We start from the raw sequence: 27,960 nt of genomic DNA on the forward strand, positions 1-27,960 counted from the left end.
TCTCTCCCTCTCCCGCACCTGCCCGCAAGCTCCCCGGGGCCGCAGGTGCGGACGACGGCGGAATTCCACGCCCCGCGAGGCCCGCCAGCTCTGGGGAGGGAAGGGGAGGCTGATGTCCCAGGTGCGTCCGAACCCGAGGCTGCGCTCGGCGGGGCGCTGATGGCCGGAGGCTCGACCTCGGCTCCCGGGCCCACGGTCCTGGCCTGGGCGCCTCCTTGGGGTCCCCCTCCAAGCCTGAGGGAGGGGTGGGATTCTCACCCTTTGGGGTCCCGCTCTGCAAAAGGCTTCCCTCGTCCGGGATATCCGAAGCCTTCAGAAGCACAGCTGTTGATTCTGTTGAATAACGAGTCTCCCTGCTTTTTAGGGGGGCGGGGGGGGGGGCGCGTTGATCAGCTACGTTTTCCTGAACAGTTACGGCTAAATTTGAGGCAAGAATTGAATTTCAGCCCATGTCCGCGAAGTAGAGGCCTTGTATGGACGCACCTACAGGTGTTCACACTACTTAGGAACATCTTCCACTTTGTGGATTTGTTTCCGTTGAAATTTATTTCCGTAGTTATCATTGATGTGCCACCTGAGGGCCCACAGAGGGGCTATCCGGGAGGAAGGAAGCCCCATTCCCCTGCAGCGTTGGGTTGAACAATTGAGCAAAGCTTGTTTCCTGCCTGCCCTGAGGGAGGGTCATTGTGACAGTGAGCGAGTCACCCGCGGCCAACTCAAGTGTGCCCTCCTTTTCTTTCCCAGATTGTGCCTTTTTAGCCAAGAAGCATGGAGGTAATCCACCACAGGCCCCACTGCTGCAGGGAGCTTGAAGGAGCTGACCTGCTGTCAGACACCTTTTACTCCAATGAAGTGCACACTCCATTGCAAACAACTACTCGCCCAACTGCCTCAGAGGACAGGTAAAACAAAAGCTAGAGAAAGCAAAACAATTTAAAAGGGTTGTAATGTGTTTGTATATGTAAGAAAAAAACACTTATGATTATGGGCTTTCTGTTTATCACATGGTTGGGAAAGCATAACATGACCATTACCTAAACTTTAAAGTGCTCACATCAGGTAGGAACGTGATAAAAATTAAGTTGGTGTGTATTTTTAAAAGGTAGATATCAAATTCATCCACTGCATTATAAAACTCTAGGATGATTGGTTCCTTCATTTGAAAATTAATCTGTTTCAAACATTTTTATTCTATAACACAGTCTGGTTAAAAATACTCCCAGCATCTTGTTCATAGTTGCACCTAAATTTTTGCTTTACCAAATTTCCTGTAACACAGTAATTGCATCTACTATATAATGAGTCATTACCATGTGTGGGCACTCTACCAAATGCTTTTTATGTAATAACTAGAGGCCTGGTGCACGAATTTGTACACCAGTGAGGTCCCTCAGCCTGGCCTGCGGGATCAGGCCAAAACTGGCTCTCTGACATCCCCCAAGGGGGTCTCGGATTGCAAGAGGGCACAGGCCAGGCCGAGGGACCCCACCAGTGCACGATTGGGGCTGGGGAAGAAACAGGAGATTGGCAGGTCAGGGAGGACAGAGGGAGGGATCCAGGGCGTGTCTGGCCCATCTGGCTCAGTCCCAATCAGCCGGACCCCAGCAGCAAGCTAACCTACCAGTCAGAGCATCTGCCCCTTGGTGGTCAGTGCACATCATAGCTACTGATCAACCGGTCGATTGTCTGCCCCCTAGTGGTCAGTGCTCATCATAGCGAGCAGTTGAGCGGCCTTAGCATATCATTAGAATATTACACTTTGATTGGTTGAACCGACAACTGGTCAACCAGACACTTAGCATATTAGGCTTTTATTATATAGGATTCTTTTAATCCTCACAACACTAAAAGATAGCACTATTACTATTCCCATTTTATGTATGAAGTAATAGGTAAAACAAATTTTCCAAGATCTTAGTGCCAGCATTTCTGTCTTGTATTTACCTGAATCATTTTGAGGGGGCTGGGAAATTTCACACTTGGATGGTGAAAAACTAGCCTGTGTGGTTATTTTGTTTCTTTGTTTGTTTGTTTTTACTTTTTAATTTCACTCCATCTAGAATTATTTCTTTAAGAACTCTTCATTTAAGAATTATTTCATTAAGAAATCAGACAGCAAGTCTGGGACATCACTACCTCATGGAATGCTTCTGATTGTTAGATTTTCTGCCTACTGAGCAAATTTTCCCTCCTTGTAATTTCCATCTGCTGATCCTGGTTCTTCCCTCTGAAGCCATGCAAAATAAGAAAAATCGGTCATCTCCATGATAGCAGCTCTTCAAGAGTGTGAAGATTCTTTTGGCCCTCAAAGAGTTCTCTTAGTCAGCCTAAACACTGGCTCTCAACAGACTTGACTCTTCTTTCTTCTTCCATCTCAGCTTTCACCATCTTGATCTTGCATAGATCTGTTCTGGTCTGTAAACATGCTCTTTATATGAAAAGGAAAAAGAAGGCTTTTTTCTTAATTATAAAACTAACACATTCCTTACGAATACTTTAGAAATCATGGAAATCCGTAAAGAAAACAAATTTTCCATTGTTTGACAGAAAGAAAAATTATGTACTTCCTTTGTACAGAATACCTCTGTACTTTATCTAGAAATGACCGCTGTTAACATCTCAACATGTTCTCTCCATTTTTTTAAATTTAAAGATCATATTCAATGTGTTTTTTTGAAAACTGTTTTCACTAAATGAAAAGGAATATTGTCATATTTGTGAAAAGAGGGCACTCAGCTCACTTCTACTGCGTTAGTCCTTGCTGTACCTTCTTTTCTACTATTAACCTGATTCCAAAAAGTGGTTGTCAGCCCAGAATTCCTTCTCTGTTCCAAGGGCCATCAGATTAGGCAGGGATTCCCCTGAGTCACAGACAACCTTTAGCAGATCATGTGTGATCTGGGGATGAGCAGTTGACCCTGGCTCAAAAGCAGCATTGTGAGGTTTTATCCTTGGCCAACAGGTTTCGGAGTAGGAATTTAGGGCTGCCTAATCTGATTGATCTTTATCCCCTCAAAAGTACTCCTCAAAATTTCACTGAAATTTTGATCCCTTCTATCTAAATGATCTTATGGTTGATTTATAATTGGCTCCAAAACCCTTTAACTGGCATGAAATGTAAGAGAAGCATCTTTGAGAAAGTAATTGCTTTTTGTTAACTGACTATAAAATTAAACACATGTTCTAGGTATAGTAAACATGTTCCTGGCTTCTAATTACTAAAACTTGCTCTTTTACTCCATGGACTTCTTTCCTTTCATAGTCCCTAAGTGGGAAAGTCAGGATGATCATATATTCTCAGAACCCCTCCTGTTAATTCCCTCTTAAGAATCAGCTGGGCCGCTTATAGAATGAGAAGTTGGCTTTCCTCTCAATGTTGTTATTCGGAACTGCTCTGGAAAGTGTCATCAAGAGAACATTGATTGGCCCTAACCGGTTTGGCTCAGTGGATAGAGTGTCGGCCTTCGGACTCAAGGGTCCCAGGTTCGATTCCAGTCAAGGGCATGTACCTTGGTTGTGGGCACATCCCCAGGAGGGGGTGTGCAGGAGGCAGCTGATTGATGTTTCTCTCTCATCGATGTTTCAAACTCTCTCCCTCTCCCTTCCTATCTGTAAAAAAAAAAATCAATAAAATATATTTAAAAAAAGAGAGAGAGAACATTGATTGGTACCTCTGTTCTATCAATGCTGAGGCTTATTTCTTCAGACCAGGTTAAGGGTCAATAACTCCCAACTCAAATCTCAAAAGCAAAACAAAAAGAAAAGCTCCTAGCTTCTAGAAATTACCCTTCATAATGGTAAGGATGAACATGAGTCCTAGCATATGTTAGCTCTCAGCATTTTAATTTTCTAAACATGGATGTGCTTAAGGGGATGTCTTTTTTTAAATATCACAATGTATTTTGAACTCAGTTGGTAATTTTAACAGCAGCGCAAAATGATTTCCTTACATCAGCCTACTTTTTTCTTTCCAGTATAGGTCACGCAGTCTAGCATCATTGTTACCCAATGGTATACAGACAGGGTACATCAAAACCACCTGAGGAGCTTTCTAAAAATGCAGATTCCTGGGCTCTACCAGTAGGTATTCTAGCTCAGTAAGTTTGAGGTGGGTCTAGGGAATCTGCATTTTCAGAGTTTTCCCTCTTATTTTGAGAACCATTGGGCTAATGGAAAGCCTGAAAATAGTAAGAAAACCAGGATTATGGTTCTGGCGTTCTTCACTGATAAATTTTGAAGCAATTCCAGTAGTCATTAATACAGGCTAGGGCAAAAGTAGGTTTACAGTTATTTGCATGGAAAATACTACAATAACTAATAAGTAAAAATATAGGAAGCTGGTTTGCAGACTCACAACTGTAAACCTGCTTTTGCCTCACCCTGTATATATACTCAGTTGATTGTCTTTTAAACTATTAATAAAATGATGTTGTTCTTTTGTATTTCTTCCATTGAAAATTTAAGAATGACAGGTACAGCTATTAAGAATCACAGATGTCTTTATCCTTTTTCCATTCAGTTGACATCTTCTGATCTCTAGCACAAGCATGTCAAACTCAAAGGCTAACACGGGCCAAATAAACAAGGTTTAAATTTATGTGAGCCGCAAAAAAAAAAAAAAAATAGCTTCAATTTTCATACAAGCATAGGTTTATTTCGATAGAGACATACTGAATACAAAGAGCTGAAATAAATTTAGTAATCACTTTCTGATTACTAAAATTTTTTTGACTATTAGCACTCTGCCAACTAAAAATTCAAATATCTTTGTTCTGAGCTTTCCTTTAATCATGCCTTCCAATAATCACTGCTGGCTAAAAATAAGCCTCCTAAGATTGGAATGTAATGTTCAAAATTCTGCAAAGTGACATATTTGTGAATACACTAAAAACAACTTAATTGTACACTTTAAATGGATGAATTATATGGCATGTGAGTTATAGCTCAATAAAATAGAACATTTTAATAAAAAGTTTATTAAATAGAACATCTTAATACAAAGTAATTTTTTTTCTTGAACTTCTCAGACACTGAATAACTGCACAAATTGATAAGCATAACGCAAATAAACCTATTTTTCTTGTTCTCCGAAAGCGAAACATTTCCTGTTGCCCACACCAAACAAGTCAGTACAAGACTAATGACGTGGCCATCAGCTGCTAAAATATTCACTGCTAGTATTAGTGGAGAGAAATGGTGTATGCATGTATGGCATGTAAGGGAAATGAATTCAACACGATTATAGTAATCAGTCATTAATGAATGCTGTAGTTCGTTATTAATAATTACGTATAACAGGATATTGTAAAAATTAAGTTATGAAATTTTTATTAAAATGTTTTTTACATACCATTATATTGGCTGGGCCGCAAAAATATTTGTTGTGGGCTGCATGCGGCCCGTGGGCCGCAAGTTTGACAAGCTTGCTCTAGCAAGTTGTCTAGCTCATTAGGGAGACAAACATTAATTAAGGAAGTGCCTTGACAATTGCTTCAGATTTCATTATACGTTCCCATTTTGTTTCTGGGTTCATTCCATTGCTTTCTGATTACTAAATATTTTTTGACTATTAGCACTCTGCCAACTAAAAATTAAAGTATCTTTGTTCTGAGCTTTCCTTTAATCATGCCTTCCAATAATCACTGCTGGCTAAAATAAGCCTCCTACGATTGGAATGTAATGTTCAAAATTCTGCAAAGTGACATATTTGTGAATACACTAAAAACAACTTAATTGTACACTTTAAATGGATGAATTATATGGCATGTGAGTTATAGCTCAATAAAAACTTTTAAAACATGTAAGCATACATGCTACAACTTTTGTTGAAAAAAACAACAACACACAGATAATCTGTAAGCCCTCAGGAATTTAACCTCATTCCCTCAGCTGTCCAATGATGCCTAAATAACCAGTATCTATCATAATCTACCCAGCACTGAGAATTCTGTAATCTGAAAATATAATCTAAAAATAGTTTTGAAGCTATGGGAATTTTAGTTGTCTGTCTTGGCCATTTGGGCAGCTCTAACCAACTACCACAGACTAGGTAGCTGGGTAACTCATAAACAACAAACATGTATTTCTCACAGTGCTGGAGGCTGGAAGTCTAGGATCGTGGCACCAGCAGGCTCATGTTCTGGTGAGAGCCTTCTTGCTGGTTCATGACTGGCACCCTCTTGCTGTATCTTCACAAGGTGGAAAAGCTAGCAAGCTCTCTGGGTCTCACCTACATGACCTAGCCACCTCCTAGGTGGGGCCTCCTTAATATCATCACATTGGGCATGAGGATTTCAACATAAAAATTTGGGGGGACACAAACATTCAGACCATGGTATTCCATACTGAAGCTATTTTAAAAGTCTCTCTTTTTCACAGGTATCAGGAATTGAGGGAGTCGCTCCAACAACGCAGGCTTCTATGGGGAGCTGACAGGGAATATGGTGGGATGATACCCATTTCACTCCCTGAGGCACACAGGCCAAAAGGTGAACCTCCCCGTGCCATGGGCAAGGGACATCAGCACTATGGATTTGGTGGAGATACCTGGCCAAGGTAAGCAAGCTTTCTGCCTTTCACACAGAGGTATTTATTACTCATTTTTATTTCTATTGTGAGTCCTTTCTAATTTAAATCTGCCTCCAAACTTACTTCTTTGACTATTTATAAGAAGACACAGATGGAAAAACTAATTATATAATATCTAATTGTGAAGTCAGTCAAAAAAAACTCTGTGTTTATGGATGTCTACTGTCCTTAGAGATGTTCAAGTATTATTATCAGAAATTTTGATTAATTTAATTCCCTTGCTAATCTCATTTTAAAACTAAATGGGAATATCCTAAGAGAGTTAATTAAAAATGTTTTTGCTTGAGCAAATAGCTGGTCTTAATGTGTACAGATGTTCTTAAATTTTTGGAACTTTTGATTTTTAATTTGTTCATGAATCTATAGTTATTAGAATCTATTGGGCATTGTTTTCAGTTATTAAAATATCTCAATAATCATTTATAAATCTTAAAGTCATTCAGCAACTTTATATAAAATGGGTTAAAACTGAAGAGAAAGCAAAGATAAATCTGAGCAGTAAATATAATGTCACATGAATTATTTGCTAAAAATTATGAAATTTATTAAAAATAAAATCCATCAAACCAAACCTTCACACACAGCTTACTTACTCCCGCTTTCTCTAACAATCTTGGTTACCTAGTTTACTAACAATCTAGCTAACTAGCTTGTTGTTCTAAAGCAGTTGAAAGAAATTAGGAAAGACAAGTCACAGCTAGAGAGAGAAACAGTAACAACAGGAACATGTGGCGGCCAATGACCGTTTCAAAGCCCAAGTAAAGCAATAAGAAGCAAATGAAAATGTGCTCACCTCCCCAAAGGGAAGACCCAACGTCTCACCGGTTCCTGCATCCAGCTCCAAGTCTGGGATCTCTGTGTACATTCACTCCTGTCTAGTTCAGTCATAACTTGTCACGATAGTCCACACGTATGCATTTAATAAACCTATCACCAACACATCCTATATGAAATAATAAGGAAAAAGTAAAAATTGGTTAATGTATAAAAGTATATAGGACACAACAAGGAAGAAAATATGGGCTGTGACTAGACCTTATTTCTACATCTCTTGTGGTATAATTTCCTTCCTCCGCTACCCATTCCAAGTCTCTTGCCCTCAGCCAATACATGAGCTGGTAGTTCATTACCTGGTGGGACAACGCCAAATTCTGTTCCTGAGAGATCTAAGGTCTTAGTGTGAGGCTGCTACAGTATCCCATTAATTCTATGCCACTGGAAGCAATACTAGGAGGCGTCCAAAAGATTGTTTAGGTCTAGAAATACTCTTTTCCCCCATTCATTGTATAGAAGCAGTCCTCTTGCCCTTCATGTTAAGAATCAATCATCCCAGCCTACTTGGTACAGTCCTTTCTTCCCTGTTTTCTCCAGAGTCAAAAGGAGCCCCAAATTACCACATCATCAGTTCAACTTCCAATTCAGTGGGACCATTGTTGTGTCCTCTTGATGGAAGCACTGCTCTCTTGACCTCTAAACCAGCATAGCCCAAGGGGCTGTGCAGGAAGTAAAATTTAGTTCTCAAGTGGAACAGAAAGAAAACAGAGGCAGTTTCCCACTTACACCCTGTGCTTTTCAGGCCAGGCATTCTGTCGTTGGGGGAAACTATTGGTCAGTGGTTCAGAGCATGTGCCACACTCGAGGACAACACCCAGCCATAACCGAATCTCCCATAGGCTGTTCTACCATCTGCAAATCTGGTAAGACCAGTGCACCTTTTAAATTCAACCCTTGCCTCCTTGGCAGGTGTGGCTAGGTTGGAGCTTCCTCCCATACACTGAAGGGTCACGGGTTCAATTCCTGCTCAGGGCTCAGGCCCAGGTTGTGGGTTTGATCCCCACTCAGGGTACATGTGGGAGACAACTAATCGATGTTTTCTACTTTTAAAAGGAAAATCGTATTTAAAATGTTTTTTCTACCACCAAGAAAAAAATACATTCTTGTCTTATTTTAATATTTGTATGTATTTCTCTCAATTCCTTAGATTTTTAACCCATCAGAAATTATCTTTTTGAGTAGTGTGAAATACTATTCAGTTATGGCTGAGTGTTGTCCTAAAAAGTGTGGCACATGCCGAAACCGGTTTGGCTCAGTGGATAGAGCGTCGGCCTGCGGACTCAAGGGTCCCAGGTTCGATTCCGGTCAAGGGCATGTACCTTGGTTGTGGGCACATCCCCAGTGGGGGGTGTGCAGGAGGCAGCTGATCAATGTTTCTGACTCTCTATCCCTCTCTCTTCCTCTCTGTAAAAAATCAATAAAATATATTAAAAAAAAAAAAAGTGTGGCACATGCTCTGAACCAATTACCAATAAGTAGTTTCCCCAGAGACAGGATGCCTGGTCTAAAAACTTCCTCTCAACTCTGCTGTGAACCTAAAACTGCTCTGGAAAAAAACAAAATTTTTTTTTTTAAATCTAAAAGGTCCAATCTCTTTTGACTACCACCCCACCAATCCCAGTCTCCTTCCTGGAGAGAATTGCAGTCACCACTACCCTGTACCTCCTTTCACACCTATAAGTTTACAGAATTATATGGGCACCCATTGAAAATATATGGTATTATTTTATATGTGGATACATTTGATATATAGTATTAGGTAAGTTAGTTCTTTTTTATCTCTATATAATCTAGAGATTATAAATACAGATCAATCTCATTCTTTTTAATTTCTCAGTGTTCCACAACATGGATACATCATAGATTACTTAGCCATTCTCATAATTTTTTTTTTTTTGCATTAACTCTAGGTAATGAATATGTTTTACAGGCCAGTTTGAGCTCATACACAATTTTAGTAGCTAGAGCCCAAGTGCTTTATATTATCTTGGTAGTGGCTAAAAGTGTCCATTTCTCCGCACTCCTGCCCAACTGTATTGTAGTATCAAACTGTATAGTTTTTGCCCATCTAATAAGTATCTTGGTTATCAGAATGCATTTCTCTGATTAGGTTGAGAAATTTTTTCTTAGGTATAGCCATTACATTACATTTCCTTTTCTGTTCTTATTTTTTCTCCATTTTTATTGTTTGTCTTTTAGCTATAGATTTTATTAGTTCTTTATGTTCTGGATATTAATACTTTACATACCTTTATTGCAAGTATTTCTTCCAATCTATGTTTTGTTTTGTATTTTAAATATGTTTTTATTGATTTTTAGAGAGAGAGGGAGGAAGAGGGAAAGAGAGAGAAACATTGCTTGGCTGCCTCCTGCATGCCCCCTACCAGGGATGGAGCCTGCAACCCAGTCATGAGCCCTGACAGGGAATTGAACTGGTGACCTCTCGGGGCACACCAGCCAGGGCTCCAGTCTGTTTTATTTGAACTTTTTATGCTGTCCTGACTTCAAGTTTTTCATTTGATGTTATTGTATTTCCTTTTGGTTTTTGACTTTTAAAAGAAAAATATTATTTAAAATGTTTTTCCTACCACCAAGAAAAAAAATGCATTCTTGTATGTTTTATTTTAATAATTGTATGTAGTTCCTAGTTCTTTAGATTTTTAATCCATTTGAAACTACCTTTGTGAGTAGTATGAAATATATTTTTTTCCAAATAGCTATTGTATTTTTCTGCATTGTTTATTGAAAATAAATCCTCCTCCACTGATTTAAAATGCCTCCGTTTTGCCCAGCCGGAGTGGCTCAGTTGGTTGAGCGTCAGCCTGTGTACCGAAAGGTTGCTGGTTTGATTCCGGATCAGGGCACATACCTGGTCTGTGGGTTTAATCCCCATTTGGGGCATATATGGAAGGCAACCGATCAATGTTTCTCACATCAATGTTTCTCTCTCTCTCTCTAAGCATGTCCTCAGGTGAAGATTAAAAAATAAAATAGTAAAATAAAAAGCCACCTTTTCATATACTGATTTTCCTAACACACGGTTGTATTAGTCTATTTGCTATTTGTCTTTTCCTGTCTCACTGTTACACTGTGTTAATTTGAAAATATGTTAAATTTAATTTTTTCTTTCTTTTCAGAAGGCTTCCTATTGAACAGTTCTATTATTTGACACAGAACAGAAAAAGTGACATCTATGGAAATGATTCTTTGTAAGTTTGGGGTTTCTTTTTCTTATGTGAGATCAAATAACATTTTTTAATATTTGTACTAGAGGCCTGGTGCATGAATTTGTGCATTTGGGGGGGAGGGGGCCTCGGCCTGGCCGGCTATCGATCGGGGCTGTCTCACCCAGGGCCCACTGGCTAGGGGGAGGGACCATGGGAGGTTGGCTGTGGGAGCACACTGACCACCAGGGGCAGCTCCTGCGTTGAGCGTCTGCCCCCTGGTGGTCAGTGCACATCATAGTTACTGGCTGGTCGTCTGGTCATAATGGTCAGTTAGGTTTTTATATAAATAGATTGAATTCATAGATGAAGGGAGAGGGAGGAAGAAATAGAAACATCAATAATGAGAAAGGACCAATGATTGGCTGCCTCCTGCACACCCCCTGCTGAGGAGGGAGCCCGCAACCGGGGCATGTCCCCTGACAGAGAATCAAACCCTGACCTCCTGGTTCATAGGTCATCACTCAACCACTGAGCCACACCAGCAAGGCCAAATAACATTTTTTAAGTGAAAATGAGTTATATGAGAAATGCTTTAAAAAAAATGGGAACTTTTAGAAAATACAAGTGTTCCTTTTTTTATAGAGATCATTAATAATAGAAACCAAGACCAAATGACAAAAATAAAACAAATAAACCTAAACCCACTGATTCTAATATTTAAACAAGTGAGGAAAAAATAGGAAATAGAGATTATAATGTTTGAAGGGATTTAAATAGGCCACTTTGGTCCATTTCCCTGCTTTTGACCTAGTTACTCAATCTAATACAAAAGTTACATTTCTGTAAAGGTTCACAGAAAATGCTAAGTGCCCTCAACAAAAATTTTAATTGGAATTTTATGAGACATTCATTATGATAATCTACAAATAACTCTTAATAAGACTATTCCTTAAGTCTCTTTTGTATAAGGAATACATAGTAATTATTTTTTACTCCTTGAAATAGTTGGTTGTATACAAGACAAAATCATACTTTTTAATTTTCAGGTAAAAATAAAACACTGACAATATGGAAGTAACTGAAAATATCCCTTCTTTGCCTTTAACAGATTAGGAATCTATTTCTGAGTAAGAAGTTAATATAGAGTTTAGCCACAAGAGGGAGACAAAAAGACATATTTGTGGTTAGTAGGCCCTGTTTATCCCTTTGGGATTAGTTAACTTTGAAAAGTAGATAAGAGTATGACTGGTTCAGGTTAAGGAATTGGTGTCTCTGAGCATATTTTCTTTTCATCTTCTTTTATTTCTTTTTTTTTTTTAATATATTTCTATTGATTTCAGAGAGGAAGGGAGAGGGAGAGAAAGAAACATCAGTGATGAGAATCATTGATTGACTGCCTCCTGCACGTCCCCAGTGCCCACAACTTGGGCATGTGCCCTTGACTGAAATCGAAGCCGGGACCCTTCAGTCCCCACGCCGACGCTCTATCCACTGAGCCAAACCAGCCAGGGCTCATTCACTTTATTTTTAAACTTTGAGGATTGTCTTTTAGAAGCTTTCCTTTTTCTTTAAAAAAATGTTTCAATTTTGAATCAAATCAATTTTAGGCACACACTTGTCAATGTCATCGCTAAATGTGTCACATGAGAAAAATTTTACATGCTGACTTAATGTTTCACAAATAATATCCAATCTACTAACTCTAGATCCCTTCAATTGTTATATTCATTGCCCCCTGTTCCCCAACTCAACCAGAAATATAACCGGAAGACAAGACATGTTTGTTTGTTTTTTTAGTTCCAAACCCACAAATTTAGAGTCCAAATAAAGAAGGGCATAAACATGATATAGTTAATATGAATCATGTGTTTACAATACAGACTAATAAAATTATATGGCTAATATACCATTTCCCAAATAGAAAAGCATAAAAAATTAAGAGTATACTCAACTTTACTGATCTTTACTATTGACTGATTAACATTCTGTTCATTTTTCACACCTGCAATATTTAGAAATGTTTTCATAGTTTGAAACTAACTGCTGGAACCCAGTGAAAGTGGATGACTATCCTTGCCTAGTGTGGACTTTGTTCCTGGGCTGCAGTATCACTTCTTGGTATGCAGGGCTCAGCATATTTAGTAAATACACAAACTTCAAATGAACTGATTCAGAAAAGGCGTACCTTCAGTACCTTGTTCAGTTTTGTTCTAGCCTCTGTCAATGGAGAGATCAGCAATCCTGGGCAAAAGGACAAAGCACACACAGAACTGTGTCACACTCGGGTCACTTTAGGTCGTGTAATTGCACCACATGCACGGTGGCAGGCTGCCTGAGAGCACTTGCTACCGCTTGACTGTAAAAGACACTGTAGCTGGAAAATTGGGTACTTCTGCCCTAACCGGTTTGGCTCAGTGGATAGAGCGTCGGCCTGCGGACTCAAGGGTCCCAGGTTCGATTCCGGTCAAGGGCATATACCTAGGTTGCGGGCACATCCCCAGTAGGGGGTGTGCAGGAGGCAGCTGATTGATGTTTCTCTCTCATCTATGTTTCTAACTCTCTCTCCCTTCCCCTCTGTAAAAAAGTCAATAAAATATGTATTTTTTTTAAAAAAAGAAAATTGGATACTTTATTCTTAAGCAAGTTTCTAATAGAAATATAAGCTTTAAAAAGTCCTTAATATAAATTAGGATTTGTTTCCTGTTTTTATTCTAGGTTGCCCAAACCACCTAATTCAGCAGTAGGGTAAGTATACACTTGTATTTCCCTTCCCTGTTATTTTGGTTTTTTTAATGTATTGATTCTAGAGAGAGAAACATTAATTTCTTGTTCCACTTATTTATGCACTCATTGGTTGCTTCTTGTATGTGCCCTGCCCAGGGATCAAACCTGCAACCCTGGCATATTGGGATGATGCTCTAACCATTTGAGATACCCAGCCAGGGCCTTCTCTGTTCTAATCAAGGAAAAAAGGTATTGGCGATCCATAGGTCTTAGTGTGGGGACAAATGAGACTTTTCATGAATGTGGGAGAGACTGATACAAGCCCAAAGTTAGAGTATCATTGATTTCCCCTAATTATATGCCCTGCTAATCTTTTTTTTTTAACTAACTTTTTTAGTACAGTTTTATATTTACAAAATGATTGGGAAACAGTAGAGAGAGTTCCTATAGACCTCATACCCAGTTTTTCCTGTTATTAACATCTTATATTAGTATGGTCCATTTGTCACAATGAATGAGCCAAATATTAATGCATTACTATTAACTAAAGTCCATACTTTAGCCCTAACCAGTTTGGCTCAGTGGATAGAGCTTCGGCCTGTGGACTGAAAGGTCCTGGGTTCAATTCTGATCAAGGGCATGCACCTTGGTTGTGGGCACATCCCCAGTGGGAGGTGTGCAGGAGGCAGCTGATCGATGTTTCTGACTCTCTATCCCTCTCCCTTCCTCTCTGTAAAAAATCAATAAATTTAAAAAAATAAATAAAAAATAAAGTCCATACTTTACTCAGATTTCCTCAGTTTTTCCCCTAAGGTCCTTTTTGTATTCCAGAATCCCATCCAAGAATTTGGTAGTCTCCTTAGTTCCTTAGGTTCCTTTTGGCTGTGACCATTTCAGTTTCCTTTTTTTATGGTCTACACACTTGTGAGGATTACAGGTCAGATACTTTGAAGAATGTCCGCAAGTTGGGATTTGTCTGGTGTTTTTCTCATGAATGGACTCGGGTAATGTGTTTGGGGAAGGAAGAGGTAAAGTGCCATTTTTATCACATCCTATCAAGAGTACATGCTATTTGAAATTTTTTTTAATTATTTAAAAGAGTACATGCTATCAACATAACTTACCACTGTTGATGTTGACCTTGATTACCTAGCTGAGGTAATGTTTATCACGTTTCCCCACTGTACAGTTAATCTTATTTTCTCCCCTTCCCATATTGTACTCTTTAGAAGAAAGTCATTCTAGACAGCCTGCACTAGAATTATGCTCCACCTCCTTGAGGATAAAGTACTTGCATAATTTACTGGCATTGTTCTACATGAAGATTTGTCTGTCCTATCCCACTTATTTATGATCCGCTTATATCAATATGGACTCATGGATATTCGTGTTGTACTTTGGTGCTTTAGAAGTAATCCTGTACTACTTTACTTATTCTCTTACTCAGATTGACCATTGGGTACTCTTTCAGTTGGCTCCTAGATCCACATACCTATCAGTGTGGTGTCCTTCTGATTTATTTGTTCGTTTGAGTACTATATCGCTTACTGTTGTCAGGGTTTTATTTTCCTTTGAACAGTTCCTTACTTTCTGGCAGTACAAGATGCTGCAGACTCATATATTTCCTGCCCCAGTCCTAGAATCAGCCCAGTTCCTTCTATGGGAGAATGGTACTAGAAGCCAGGATCTAAACACTAGGTGTGCTTGATGCTACTAAAGTCCCTGTCAGTCTTAACTGAAAATAATAAAGTAACATTTTAAAATGGTGTTACAGGGTAAGATCTGCTCAAAAGGCTATTAAAATTAAATGTTATCCCTAGCCAGTTTGGTGCAGTGGATAGAGCATCAGCCCATGGACTGAAGGGTCCCAGGTTCGATTTCAATCAAGGGCACGTACCTTGGTTGCAGGTTCCCCAGACTTGGTTGAGGTTCGTGCAGGAGGCAACCAATAAATGTCTCTCTCTCATATCGATGTTTCTCTCTGTCTCTCCTTCTCCCTTCCACTCTCTAAAAACCAATGGAAAAATATCCTTGGGTGAGGATTAAAAAAGGCCAAAAAAAACTTTTAAATCTTAGTTGTTTCGGGGTTTAAAAAACAAACAAACAACTATGTGAAGACCTTTGTTTTGGACTTTCCAAATTCTCTTAATAGCAATATGAAAAGTAAAGCCCTTTTTGTTGGGTTATTTTTCTCAAATCAGCTGTCTGCTTGTAGCCTGATAAATTCCAAAGTCTCTTCCTTTGACATGGTCCTCAAATACCCCCCTGAAAGAGTCGTTATCATCTTGTTAAACATCTTGGTAAATCTTGCTCAGACAGCCCAGGCCTCTAACTGAACGATGTATAGAAACCAAATTCCTTTATTTAAATGCCTGTGAGATTAAGTGAATGATGTTCTGCCTTTTCTTAATATTTCTTCTCTATTTAGGGACTCAAGACACAAAATGAAAGTAACCTTTATAAATTATTTAATATAACCAGGAACATAGTATTTTCTGCATAATATTTTATTCCTTAGAGGAATAAAAATACATTCTGGTCATTTAATACTGTTGTATTCAAAACCTGAGTGGGATAAAACCTGAAAATTTAATGGAAGGTATAATTTTACAATATGTTTTTTTAATTAAATATAACCTTTGCAATATATTGAATGAAATTTCATAACGTACATAGACTCACAGCACACAGAGTCCATAGTTTTCAGGTCTTAGAATAAATAACATCTTCCTAAATCATTACTAGATATAACTTAATACTATTTGCTAGGAAATATACATTTCTAGAATCTAAAGGGGGAAAAATTTCCCCCCTGCCTTCCTAACTCCCACCTTTTACCCCTTCTTCATGAAGCCAAAATCCTAGCCACAGACAAAACCAGAAGATTCCGAGAACTACACCCACATTTTGCAAATTTACTTCCTATCAAGGAGACCACTCCCCAGAAATGGTTTATGAAATTCTTGTAGTTCTTTTGTTGTAATTTAACATGTTCTTGGCCCTTAAAACTTACTTTCTAAAGTAATGAGTAATCTCTATTTTTAAAAAAATATATGTGTATTGATTTCAGAGAGGAAGGGAGAGATAGATAGAAACACCAATGATGAGAGAGAAAAATCATCGATCAACTGCCTCCTGCAAGCCCCACACTGGGGATCGAGCCCACAGCCTGGGCACATGTCCTGACCAGGAATTGAACCATGACCTCCTGGTTCATAGGCTGACGCCCAACCACTGTGCTACACCAGCCAGGCAGAACATGGGCTTTGTACCAGACCACAGTAAACTCCATCCTTTCCTGACTCAAGTAGATTGGACACTCTCCATGAGCACGGATGTGTTCATTCCTCCTTTACTCACACAGTTTGCTCAAACTATAAATGCTTACTTATTTTCAAGTAGATTTTAAAGAGGAAATTAAGGGGAATGGTTTACTATGGAATCCACTGAATTGGACACTGGAAATATTTATAACAAATGTGTAGTATATAAAATGAAAGAGTCAGTATGCTTCATTAAAAGAGCAGTTACTAAACTAATTGTCATGACTCCGAGGAATGTCAGTCATTTGGAATTTAGGAATGCCCTGATTCTCTTCCAATATCATTAAAGTTGACAACCTTGTGCCCTGTGTAGTAGTTGATGTGGCACTTTTTAAGCAAAGTAAGTAAACTGGAAAAGTTTTTAATGATCAGCAATAAAATAATGCTATACCCAATTCAAAAATATGTTCAGGTGAGAGAGTTTGTGACAAGGGCAAGAAAACCAAATCTCTTTACAAACAAAAAAAGAGCTGACTAGCCTCATAAATGACTTTTGCCTGGAGTCCAGATTTTTTGTCTTACAAATAAATATTTTATTGATTGATTGATTGATTGATTGACTTAAGGGAAAGAGAGAGAGAGAGAAACATCGATTCATTGTTCCACTTATTTATGCAACCACTGATTGATTCTCATATGTGCTCTGACTCGGGATTGAACCTGCAACCTTGGGTTTAGTACAGTACCTGCCATAAAGAAGGGCTCCAATAAATATTTGGTGATTGATTTTTTAAAACTGCACTTCTATTCTGTTTTGTTTTGTTTGCTCAACATAAATCTCAGTGAAATCTGCTCCCCGTATCCAATTGAACATCCCTACCACACACACACCTGTCGCGGTGCCATGTTCCCGACCTTCACATCACCTAAGGATCGCTACACTGGCATTAACGCCCGAGGCCAGCAGCCATTTCCTCCCACTGTGCCAACGAAGCCTTATGATACACTGATTTTGAAGACAAAAGGTAAAGTGTAATTTAAAATCAGAAAAGTATTAATTTTTCTTATATTTTGAGTTTATTCAATAATAAAATCAAAGAAAGTAGGGCAAAGGACTCAAGTCACAAAAGTGTGACCAGCAGAAAATTGTTCTCAACTGTGGCTGCACTTTAGAATCAGCTGGGACCTCGCCACAGACAATTAAATCAGAATCTCTGCAGGTGCCCTTAACTTTTCTTCTTTATACAGAACCTCCCAAGATAGAATCAGAAACAAACATTGTAGAATTGGTTGTTTTTATTCTACTTATATTTTGTTTTTATTTCCTTTTTGCTCTCTCCTATGGCTTAGCTTTTTAAAATTCCATCTAAGCTCAGGTCATCAGCACAAGGGACAGTGGTGGGTTCAGAGCATCATGGATGTAGCAGCCATGATGAAAGTGAAAGGTCCTCATTGAAATAGGACTCAGAAAGTGATGGGAGCAGTTTGGTCAGTGCCTTTTAACACCTGGGAGCATTTTGTCATAGATGCAAACATTGGGGTCTTCCCATATTAGTTTTACTATAGAGGGTGGTAAACCCATACACTAGTCATCAAGTCTGTCCCACACTAGACACCTCAAAACAGAAGAAACCTACAGCAAAAGACTGAAAGTAACTGAAGGTGACAGAAAAGGTACACGGTAGGCAGCGATAAATACTTGTTGAATGAATTTGGGCTGTGAGGAAGGTAAGACCCAAGAACTGTCCTGTAATTCAGGTCCTCTGTACATGAATAATTGAACCCAAATATAAGAACAGATACTGTCATTACTGTCAACCTCAGTACCTTACAGGGGACAGTAACATTTTGAGAAATACTACAGTGGAATGTTTAACCTTTTGCACTCGGATGTCCAGTGTGACTCGACACGGTTAGCATTAGAATAAAGGAATCGAGAAAAAAGCAAGCGAGTGCAAAGTTAACAGCAGGGACTATGGAGTCAGACTGCAGGGGTAGAATCCTGGCTCTGCCACTTACTCACCATAGACCATGGGACAGTTTCCTCCACTTCTCAATCTATAAAACAGGAGTATCAGTGCCTACTTCATAGGTAACAGGTAAGTGTAAGCAGTCACTATTTTTATTACTCAGTTACCTGCTGTCAACCATGGTCTGAAAACATTAAATGGAAAATTCCAAAAATAAACAGCTTGTAAGTTTGAAACTGCATGCATTAAGTAGGGTGATGAACTCTCCCAATGTCCCACTCAGTCCCACCCTGACATAAATCATCCCCATGTCCTGCGTGTCCATGCTGTATGGTGCCACCCATTCATTAGTCACTTAGAAGGCATCTGCGTTATCAGCCTGAAAAAAACATATCGTATAAAAGTTCCGTACTATCCTCAACCTCAAATATCCCCTGCGGATGAGGGGCGAACACTACCACCATGCCCAGGAAGCTGTATTGTTTAAGATATTCTCTTTCAATACCTTTTTGGTAATCAAGTACTAACTCTATTTCTTGATATTTAGGCAGGGAAAAGCCAAAACAGGTAGTTTAGAATTATATTTGCTAAACTAGAAAGAGGATCCAGGAAGATTTATAATTTACCTAAAAATTCCTTTCATTAACAGATAGGTAAAGTACAATTCCCCCTCCTACCACTGGGAGCACGATGGTTAGAGAGTCATTCTCAGTCTGTGTGGCCCTTACGCTGCATATTAAGGGGGGAAGGAGGTCAAGAAGTCAAAGCAAGCTATTAACTATATAGCTAAAATGTGCACCTGCATTTCTCTCCACCTCATATTGTCTTGTTTCTATTTACTGCACCCATAAATCCCATGAATTAGAAGATTGTTCTTATATATTCAGAATAACAGTGCTTGCCCTGAAAATTCCAGGTAATCCTTACAGATATGAACTGGTTGATTTTCCCATGGATTCAAAGAAGAAAGCCTTGACTTGGCCAGGTCAGGGTGTGTATTATGATGTAAGTATTTTTAATGTGTGTTTAAAACAAAGTAAAAAATGTTTTTACTCTATATGTTTCTACAAGTCCAAAAGATGGAATATTTTTATATTCTATCTGGGTGAAAATTTTGAGATTTTGACCAGGATTCACATTTTTTGTTGTTGTTTTCTTAGCTGATTTCAGATAGTTTGGGCAGTTATGTAACATTTCTACAATTACCAAAATAAGGTTCCACCTGAAAGAAGGTGGAAAAGGACTATATTTCACTTACTATGTGTCCCCCCAACTCTATTCTTTTTTTAAAATATATTTTATTGATTTTTTACAGAGAGGAATAGAGAGGGATAGAGAGTTAGAAACATCGATGAGAGAGAATCATCGATCAGCTGCCTCTTGCACACCCCCTACTGGGGATGTGCCCACAACCAAGGTACATGCCCTTGACCGGAATCGAACCTGGGACCCTTGAGTCCGCAGGCCGACGCTCTATCCACTGAGCCAAACCGGTTTCAGCCCCCAACTCTATTCTTATGATTTAAACTATATTAAGTTAACTCCAAATATGCATAGAGTAAATGAGAGCTTTTCAGCAAGATTTGCAATTGACTGTCCAAACCATTATATTTGTGTATAATCAAAAATAAAATAGTCCTAGCAGGTTTTGCTCAGTAGATAGAGCACCAGCCTGAGGACTGAAGGGTCCCAGGTTTGATTCCCGTCAAGCACACATAACAAGGTTGTGGGCTCAATCTCCAATAGGGGGCATGCAGGAAGCAGCCAATCAATGATTCTCTCTGATTATTGATGTTTCTCTCTCTCTCTCCCTCTCTCTCCTTCTCTGAAATCAATAAAAATATATTTTAAAGATAAAATGAAAACAATAGCCACTGTTTATTGAGATAGTGAATCAGCTCTTATTCTACTAGATGACATTAATTGTAATAATCTTTCATGTTCATATTCTAGTTTCCTAAATATGTTGAGAAAAACAAGCCAGTATTCTACCCCAAACCTCCTAAAACCTTCGCTCCTAACACTTCTTTAAATTCATGGGATCCTATTAACTCTGAAAAAGAGGCCAACATACAAAGAAATATTGAGAGGTCCCACTGGATCAATTCATACAATCGTGATTTCACAGGTATGAGTTCACTTTAATACAAGTAAAAAGAACATAATTAGATTGTTGACAAATGCTGCTATAAGCTTTCATCTAATACAGTGATGGGCAACCTTTTGAGCTTGCTGTGTCAAACTTTGCCAAAAAACTGAGCATAACTCGGGTAGTATGTCACTTTGAGGAAAAAACATTATTTCGCAAATGTTTCATCTTCAGGAGCAGCAAATGTTTCATTCTCAGCAGGTGGCTACGTATCATCAAAAATGGCTACACATGTCAGTGCTGACACACGTGTCATAGGTTCGTCATCACTGATCTAATACTTCCCCATGTTTCTTAATCTAAAGTACCAATAGAAATTAAGATGGGTGGTAAGTTTCTCTTAGCAGGTAACTGGGAGGTAAAGTTGGTTTTCATTTTATTGTTCTAATTATACTAGTTGCCCAGTGCACGAAATTCATGCATGGGGGTGGGGGTTCCCTCAGCCCAGCCTGCACCCTCTCCAGTCAGGGACCCCTTAGGGGATATCCAACTGCAGGTTTAGGCCAGATCCCACTAAACCAGCAGTCGGACATCCCTCTCACAATCTGGAACCACTGGCTCCTAAACACTCGCCTGCCTGCCTGCCTGATTGCCCTTAACTGCCCTCCCCCGCCGGCCTGATCTCACCCCCAACTGCCTTCCCCTGCCAGCCTGATTGCCCCCCAACTGCCTCTACCTGCCTGATCACCTCTAACTGCCCTCCCCTGCCGGCCTGATCTCGCCCCCACCTGCCCTCCCCTGCCAGCCTGATCGCCCCTAACTGCCTCTGCCTCAGCCCCCACCAGCATGGCTTTGTCCAGAAGGAAGTCGGACATCCGGAAGATGGCCGGTCAACCCAGTCTAATTAGCATATTACCCTTTTATTAGTATAAATTATTAGTATAGATTATATAGGATAGCATTGCTTAAATCGGCGGGAAAAGCCTTTCTTAGCAGGAGGAGATGCTCATGGCAGACAAAAATACGTAATCCCTATATCTGGACTGATAGCCATATGCACTATACTGCCAAACCAGTCATTAAAAAATTGCATCGCTTTCTTACACCTTACACCAAACAGCTGTTGCCCTTAAAACCCCTCCTCAGGCCCCACCTTAGGTTTTGCTTTCGCAGTTCACCCAGATTAGGTTCTGACTGGTCATTTTCTATACAAGTCAGCGTCAGAAGCTCCGCCTCCTAGGCAGCCATTGGCTCCTCGCAGTTCACCCAAATTTGGTTCTGATTGGTCGGTTTCTATGCCAGTCAACATCAAAAGCTCTGCCTCCTAGGCATCCATTGGCTCCTCACAATTCACCTAGATTTGGTTCTGATTGGTTAGTTTCTATGCCAGTCAGCATCTCTGGGCCTATCGCTGGGCCTGATCAGAGAGGCAGGGCTGACCAGCAGCCCCCTAGGAGGCCCGGAGAGAAAGAGAGATGTGGCTGCTGGCCAGGCCCGGAGAGAGAGGCAAGGGCTGATCAACAGCTGCCACGGAGGCTACAGATCAGACCCTGCTTCTCTCTCCAAGCCTCTCTCCTGGCCTGATCCACAGCCCCCTCAGCAGTCAGTGATGGGTCACCACAGCAGCCCAGCACTGACTGCGGGACTGACTTCCAGTTGGCCCAGGCTTTGATTGTTTTGGATGTTACAGACCCTGGGTTTTTATAAGGATTACAAAGGGGAATGGGTGAGTTTTTCTCTAAAAGGTCATTTACATGCCATTTTCATTTAAAAAAATAATAAGACATGATGTTTCTATTTAAGGTCTGGGGCCCATGAACCCCCTTGAACTGGATGATTACCATGAAAAGGCGATAGCAGAGTTAACTGGACAGATAGGATTTGACCCAGAACCTGTAAGTAATTGCAGTCAACTCTCAGTTATTTGGGGGGAAAGTATCCACATGTTGGACTCTTTCTTGCTTTGCCCACTTCTTGCTTTTTGAATATTGGTGACTAAACTAGAAAAAGGACATTTTAACTCATTTTAGAAGTTAATTCTGAATTGATCTAAACTGGCTTGAATACCTTTCTTCACTCTTATGAAGAACAAGGTAGGTTTCTTTTTTTCTTCACAGAATGGTTGTTTTCTAAAAAACATTTTGTACTGTTACTGTTGCTAAAATTTACAATGGCATTGTTTTATAAATGCTTACCTAGTAATTTAATGAGATTCTTAAATTCTGTGAATCTTTGCATATTTGTGTATCTTGTAAATTATCACTGCTTTTGAAGAGATAAAGGCTTCTTTCTGATATCCACAATGATTGTTGGCTGAATTACAATCAAAAGCCAGTACATTCTCTGTAAATATCAGATTTCTTAATTATGTGAAATGAAAATATCAGATTTCTTAATTATGTGAAATGACCTGACAGAAATGATCAAGCCCTTTATGATTATAATAAGTAAATGAAATAAAATGGCCTAATAGTATTCATTTATTATTTTATTTGGGGCTTAAATTTTATCTTCTAAAACAGTTCTCAACCTTTCTAATGCCGCGACCCTTTAATACAGTTCCTCATGTTGTGGTGACCCCCAACCATAAAATTATTTTCGTTGCTACTTCATAACTGTAATTTTGCTACTGTCAATGAATTGTAATGTAAATATCTGTGTTTTCCGATGGTCTTAGGCGACCCTGCTAGCAGTTCTCAACCTGTGGGTCGCGACCCACCAGTTGATAACCGCTGCTGTAGAGCCTAAGACCATCGGAAAACACAGATATTTACATTACGATTCATTGACAGTAGCAAAATTACAGTTAAGAAGTAGCAACGAAAATAATTTTATGGTTGGGGGTCACCACAACATGAGGAACTTTATTAAAGGGTCACGGCATTGGAAAGGTTGAGAACCACTGCTCTAAAACTACAAAGTTTTGAAAACAAAATTAATATTTTCAAAGAGATAAACTGTGGAAAAACACATAAAAAAACAACTATAATCTATTTCAATATGAACTATATTTTAGACTGAACTGTACAGAATTTTTATAATAGCTCCAGTATTTCCAAAAGTGATATAAAATCATTAACACCAGACTAGTTCCATAGACTGTGCTGTGTCATTCACTGAAGGGTTTTTAATTTTCTTAATTTTTCACTTTCAACTAGCATTCTCTAAGGCTAGAAAAGATGATATATAGCCCTAGCTGGTTTGGCTCAATGGATAGAGCATCAGCCTATGGACTGAAGGGTCCCAGGTTCGATTCCCAGTCAAGGGCACATGCCCGGGTTGCGGGCTTGATCCCCACTAGGGGGTTTGCAGGAGGCAACCGATCAAAGATTCTCTCTTATCATCATTGATGTTTATATCTCTCCCTTTCCCTTCCTCTCTGAAATCAATAAAAACATGTAAAAAAATAAATTTTTTTTAAAAAGATGAGATACATCTACTTTTGTTAAGTGTGTTCAGCAGTTGTCCAGACTTCCACAGAGTTTACCCAGAGGAAGCAGTTTTATCATTTTTATTTAGAAATATATGCACAGTTGTACAAAGGATGTCTATCAAGAATATTACGTGCAAAATTATTGTGCAAGTAAAACAACACCTACATTTTTATTAATAGCAAGATAAAATATGCCTAAAGTAGTTGGACGTTTCAATGAATCTTGCTGGTTTCTAACTAAAACATAAATAATAGACTCTAGGAAAGCATGGGCTAGTGGTAATAAGTATGTGTATAAGTATTTTGCTGTAGTAGATTAAAATAATGATATTAAATACTGCTTCTTCATAAAGGAATACTGTCAAAGTAGGGATATGATACACACTATACTTTTTTTTAATGTATTTTTTTATTGATTTCAGAAAGGAAGGGGGAGAGAGAGAAAAATATCAATGATGAGAGATAATCATTGATCGGCTGCTTCCTACACGCCCCCCACTGGGGATCGAGCCCACAACCCGGGCAAGTGCTCTTGACCGGGAATCAAACCCAGGACCCTTCAGTCTACAGGTTGCCGCTCTACCCACTGAGCCAAACCATCTAGGGATATACTTTTTCTTTATGATAAATTTAATAAAGCATTTTATAGAGTTATGATTTTGAGGGTTTTTTTCTTTTTTTCATAGTATCTACTCAAACCTGATTAAAGGTTGTAACAGATTTGTTACAAATTCTTCCAACTATGAACAGAGTAGGTTCCAAAAGTATGTTCCTAAGTCTATTTTTTTTCCCAAGTCCAAACTATTTTTACTATCTCACAATTCTCATTTTTATCTCTGTTGTCTTATTCTGTTGTCATCATATATCCATTCTTTTTTAGATTTTTTCTTCAATATACACTGAGTGGCCAGATTATTATTATCTCTGAACACATACTAATCTGGCCACGCAGTGTATATCCTATATAATAAAAGGCTAATATGCAAATTGTCCCCTCAACCAGGAGTTCGACCAGCTGGCAGGCCGGCCAACTGCCCATGTCCCATCCCCCTGGCCAGGCTGGCCAGACCCCACCCATGCACGAATTCATGCACCGGGCTTCTAATATACACACACACACACACAAACACACATACACACACACATATATACACACACACACACACACACACACACACACATACACACACACATATATATTGAGTGGCCAGATTATTATGCATTCAGAGATCATAATAATCTGACCACTCGGTGTATAAAAATGTTCAAACACACAGAAAAGTTTAAACAGTTTTACAGTTAATATGCATATGCCCATCTCCTAGATTCTACCATGAGCATTTTACTATACTTATCACATAATCTATCTTTCCATTCCTACACCCATCCTTATTATTTTTATGCACAGCGTAAATTGAAGACAGTAGTATACTTCACCCCTAAACATTCAACATGTATGTCATTAACCACAGTTCAATTTGTTTGCAGTTTTTTCTTTTAAGGTAAAAATGTACATTCAATGATATGCACAAATCTTAAGTGTACACTCAATGAGTTTAGACAAATGCATACACCTCTGTAACCCAAACCTGTAGCAATATATTGAAAATTACCATCATCTCAGAAAGTTCCCTCATGCCCCTCCCAACTCCTCCTCTCCTTCCTCCTGCCCCCCCCAAAGACATATACCTATTAAATCAACCTTTTAATACACTCACTACTTTTGCAGTTATAGACATGACTGAATTCACAGTATTTATAAAACATCTTAAAAAAAAACAGGAACAGATATGCAAATTCCTCTCAGACCAGTGTCTCCACAAACAGGGCACATCACTAGCCTCAGCATCACTGAGATGTTAGTTGAAAAAGCAGATTCCTGAATCATAATCTCACAGGATCAAGTTTTAGAATCTCATTTTCTTCCAGCTCCAAAGCTGATCCTGATTCAACCAAGGTTTAAGAACCCTTGCCACCGAAACTGGTTTGGCTCAGTGGATAGAGCGTCGGCCTGCGGACTCAAGGGTCCCAGGTTCGATTCCGGTCAAGGGCATGTACCTTGGTTGCGGGCACAACCCCAGTAGGGGGTGTGCAAAAGGCAGCTGATCGATGATTCTCTCTCATCGATGTTTCTAACTCTCTATCCCTCTCTCTTCCTCTCTGTAAAAAATCAATAAAATCTATTTTTAAAAAAAGAACCCTTGCCTTGGCCTAATAAAGCTAATAACAGGGATTTAAATAACTTTTAACATCAATTGTTGGTGATGGGCAGTTTTGTTCCAATGATTCTTTTACATCTTTGAAAGTTTGAAAGCAAAGAGTTCCTACATAGAGGAATTTCTGTATAGCCAAGTAAAAATACACCCTTTCCATATTAATAAAAACTAGTTGAGGAGGAAAACATGTTTTTTAGGACCCAAATTTCAATATCTTTAAAAACAAAAACAGTCGAATGTGTACTCCTACACCCATCTGTGTTTACTTAGACCAGTGATGGGCAACCTTTTGAGCTTGGTGTGTCAAACTTCGCCAAAAAACTGAGCATAACTCGCGTAGTGTGTCACTTTGAGGAAAAAACATTATTTCGCAAATGTTTCATCCTCAGGAGCAGCAAATGTTTCATCCTCGGCATGCGGCCGCCTCAGCGGCCGCGTGTCATCAGAAATGGCTACGTGTGTCAGTGCTGACACGCGTGTCATAGGTTCGCCATCACTGACTTAGACAATGAAAATGGGTATGATTTTTGACTGGCCATCTATGGCAATATCCTTTACAATGCCAGGTTTATTAATTAATCACTTTTCTCCTTTTTATCCCACCACTACAGTCGGAAAAATTCCATCCTGTCCTTAAACCCCCCAGACCCTTGGATGGACGAATAGCTCGACTGATTCAGAACCAACGTCCTCTGGAGGCTATTGTCCAGCAAAGACCACCTACCTGTCCCGATTGTACCCCTAGAGTTTTGTGTAATTTTCATACCTTCATACCCGGTTCTTCAGAATTGATGGCACTTCGTGATAACACACTAGCAGGTATGATCCATAAATACCAGGAAATTGAAGACAAGATTAAGGAAGAACAACGTTTGTTATCTACCTTTCCATGTCCACCTTGTTACCCAACGAAAGATGTGACTAACATTAATGACGTACAACCATTTCCAAAAACTACAGATACTAAAAAGACAGAAGATTTGTACTGGAGACAGCTGCCATTAAAACCCCAACCTGTACCTTACTACAACCCCAACCATTACATTCAATATGAACATTTTAAATCTGCCTTACTTGACCAGTATGCTATTTGTCAAAACCCTGTTAACCTTAGTACGCCTAGTATTGTACAAAATAAACCAGACTCAGAAGCTCTTGATCTAGAATGTTTTTTAAGGAAGCCAGAAGAACAGTTGACCTTCAACACAGAAAACGATGAAGAAACAAAATCTCTTCTGGGTTGGATTCCTAAAGTTGGAGTGCCCAAGACTCAGACCAACCTGCTTGAGCTTAAGAACGCTTTTTCAAAATCTGGTGCACAAAAACGTTTCCATAAATCAATTCTAGAAGACCATAAAGACCTTAGGGATAAGGTGCATTCAGGGATGAAACACCAATTCTATGACCATAATTCCTATTATTTCTACAATTGAGATATTCATCTTTCCCTTCAAAACACAGCCTCTTGCAAGAAAAGAAAATAGAATTTCTTCCTTGTTGCTGGATTCTGTTTTTATAGAGGAGCCATCATGACCTTGCTAATGAGGTTTGTTTTCAGGAATTTAAGTTTGGATGTGGTCAGAGGAACCCAGAAAAGGTGATGTTTTGACTTCTTGAAAAGTTTAACAATTTGGCAATAAAATATTAGAACCAGAAACACTTATAGTCTTTAATCT

General features: G+C 39.1%; 1 protein-coding gene and 1 long non-coding RNA gene across 2 annotated transcripts in view; one reads left to right on the forward strand and one right to left on the reverse strand.

Moving 5' to 3' along the window:
* On the forward strand, positions 1–27,941 carry C14H7orf31 (chromosome 14 C7orf31 homolog). Its single transcript, XM_008147987.3, has 10 exons — positions 1–121; positions 745–902; positions 6,379–6,555; positions 10,560–10,631; positions 13,305–13,334; positions 17,420–17,601; positions 19,463–19,551; positions 20,500–20,674; positions 22,439–22,530; positions 26,896–27,941. Exons 2-10 carry the CDS (start codon positions 769–771, stop codon positions 27,715–27,717), a joined length of 1,773 nt encoding a protein of 590 aa, XP_008146209.2. The 5' UTR covers positions 1–121; positions 745–768; the 3' UTR covers positions 27,718–27,941.
* The window catches only part of LOC129151417 (uncharacterized), a 53,879-nt gene that overhangs the window by 21,236 nt on the left and 4,683 nt on the right, over positions 1–27,960 (reverse strand). The window contains exon 2 of the long non-coding RNA XR_008558098.1: positions 7,382–7,531. This is a non-coding gene — a long non-coding RNA (uncharacterized LOC129151417). The remainder of the gene's footprint in view (positions 1–7,381; positions 7,532–27,960) is intronic.

The sequence above is a fragment of the Eptesicus fuscus genome, chromosome 14 (assembly GCF_027574615.1).
Source record: "Eptesicus fuscus isolate TK198812 chromosome 14, DD_ASM_mEF_20220401, whole genome shotgun sequence".
Lineage (NCBI taxonomy): Eukaryota > Metazoa > Chordata > Mammalia > Chiroptera > Vespertilionidae > Eptesicus > Eptesicus fuscus.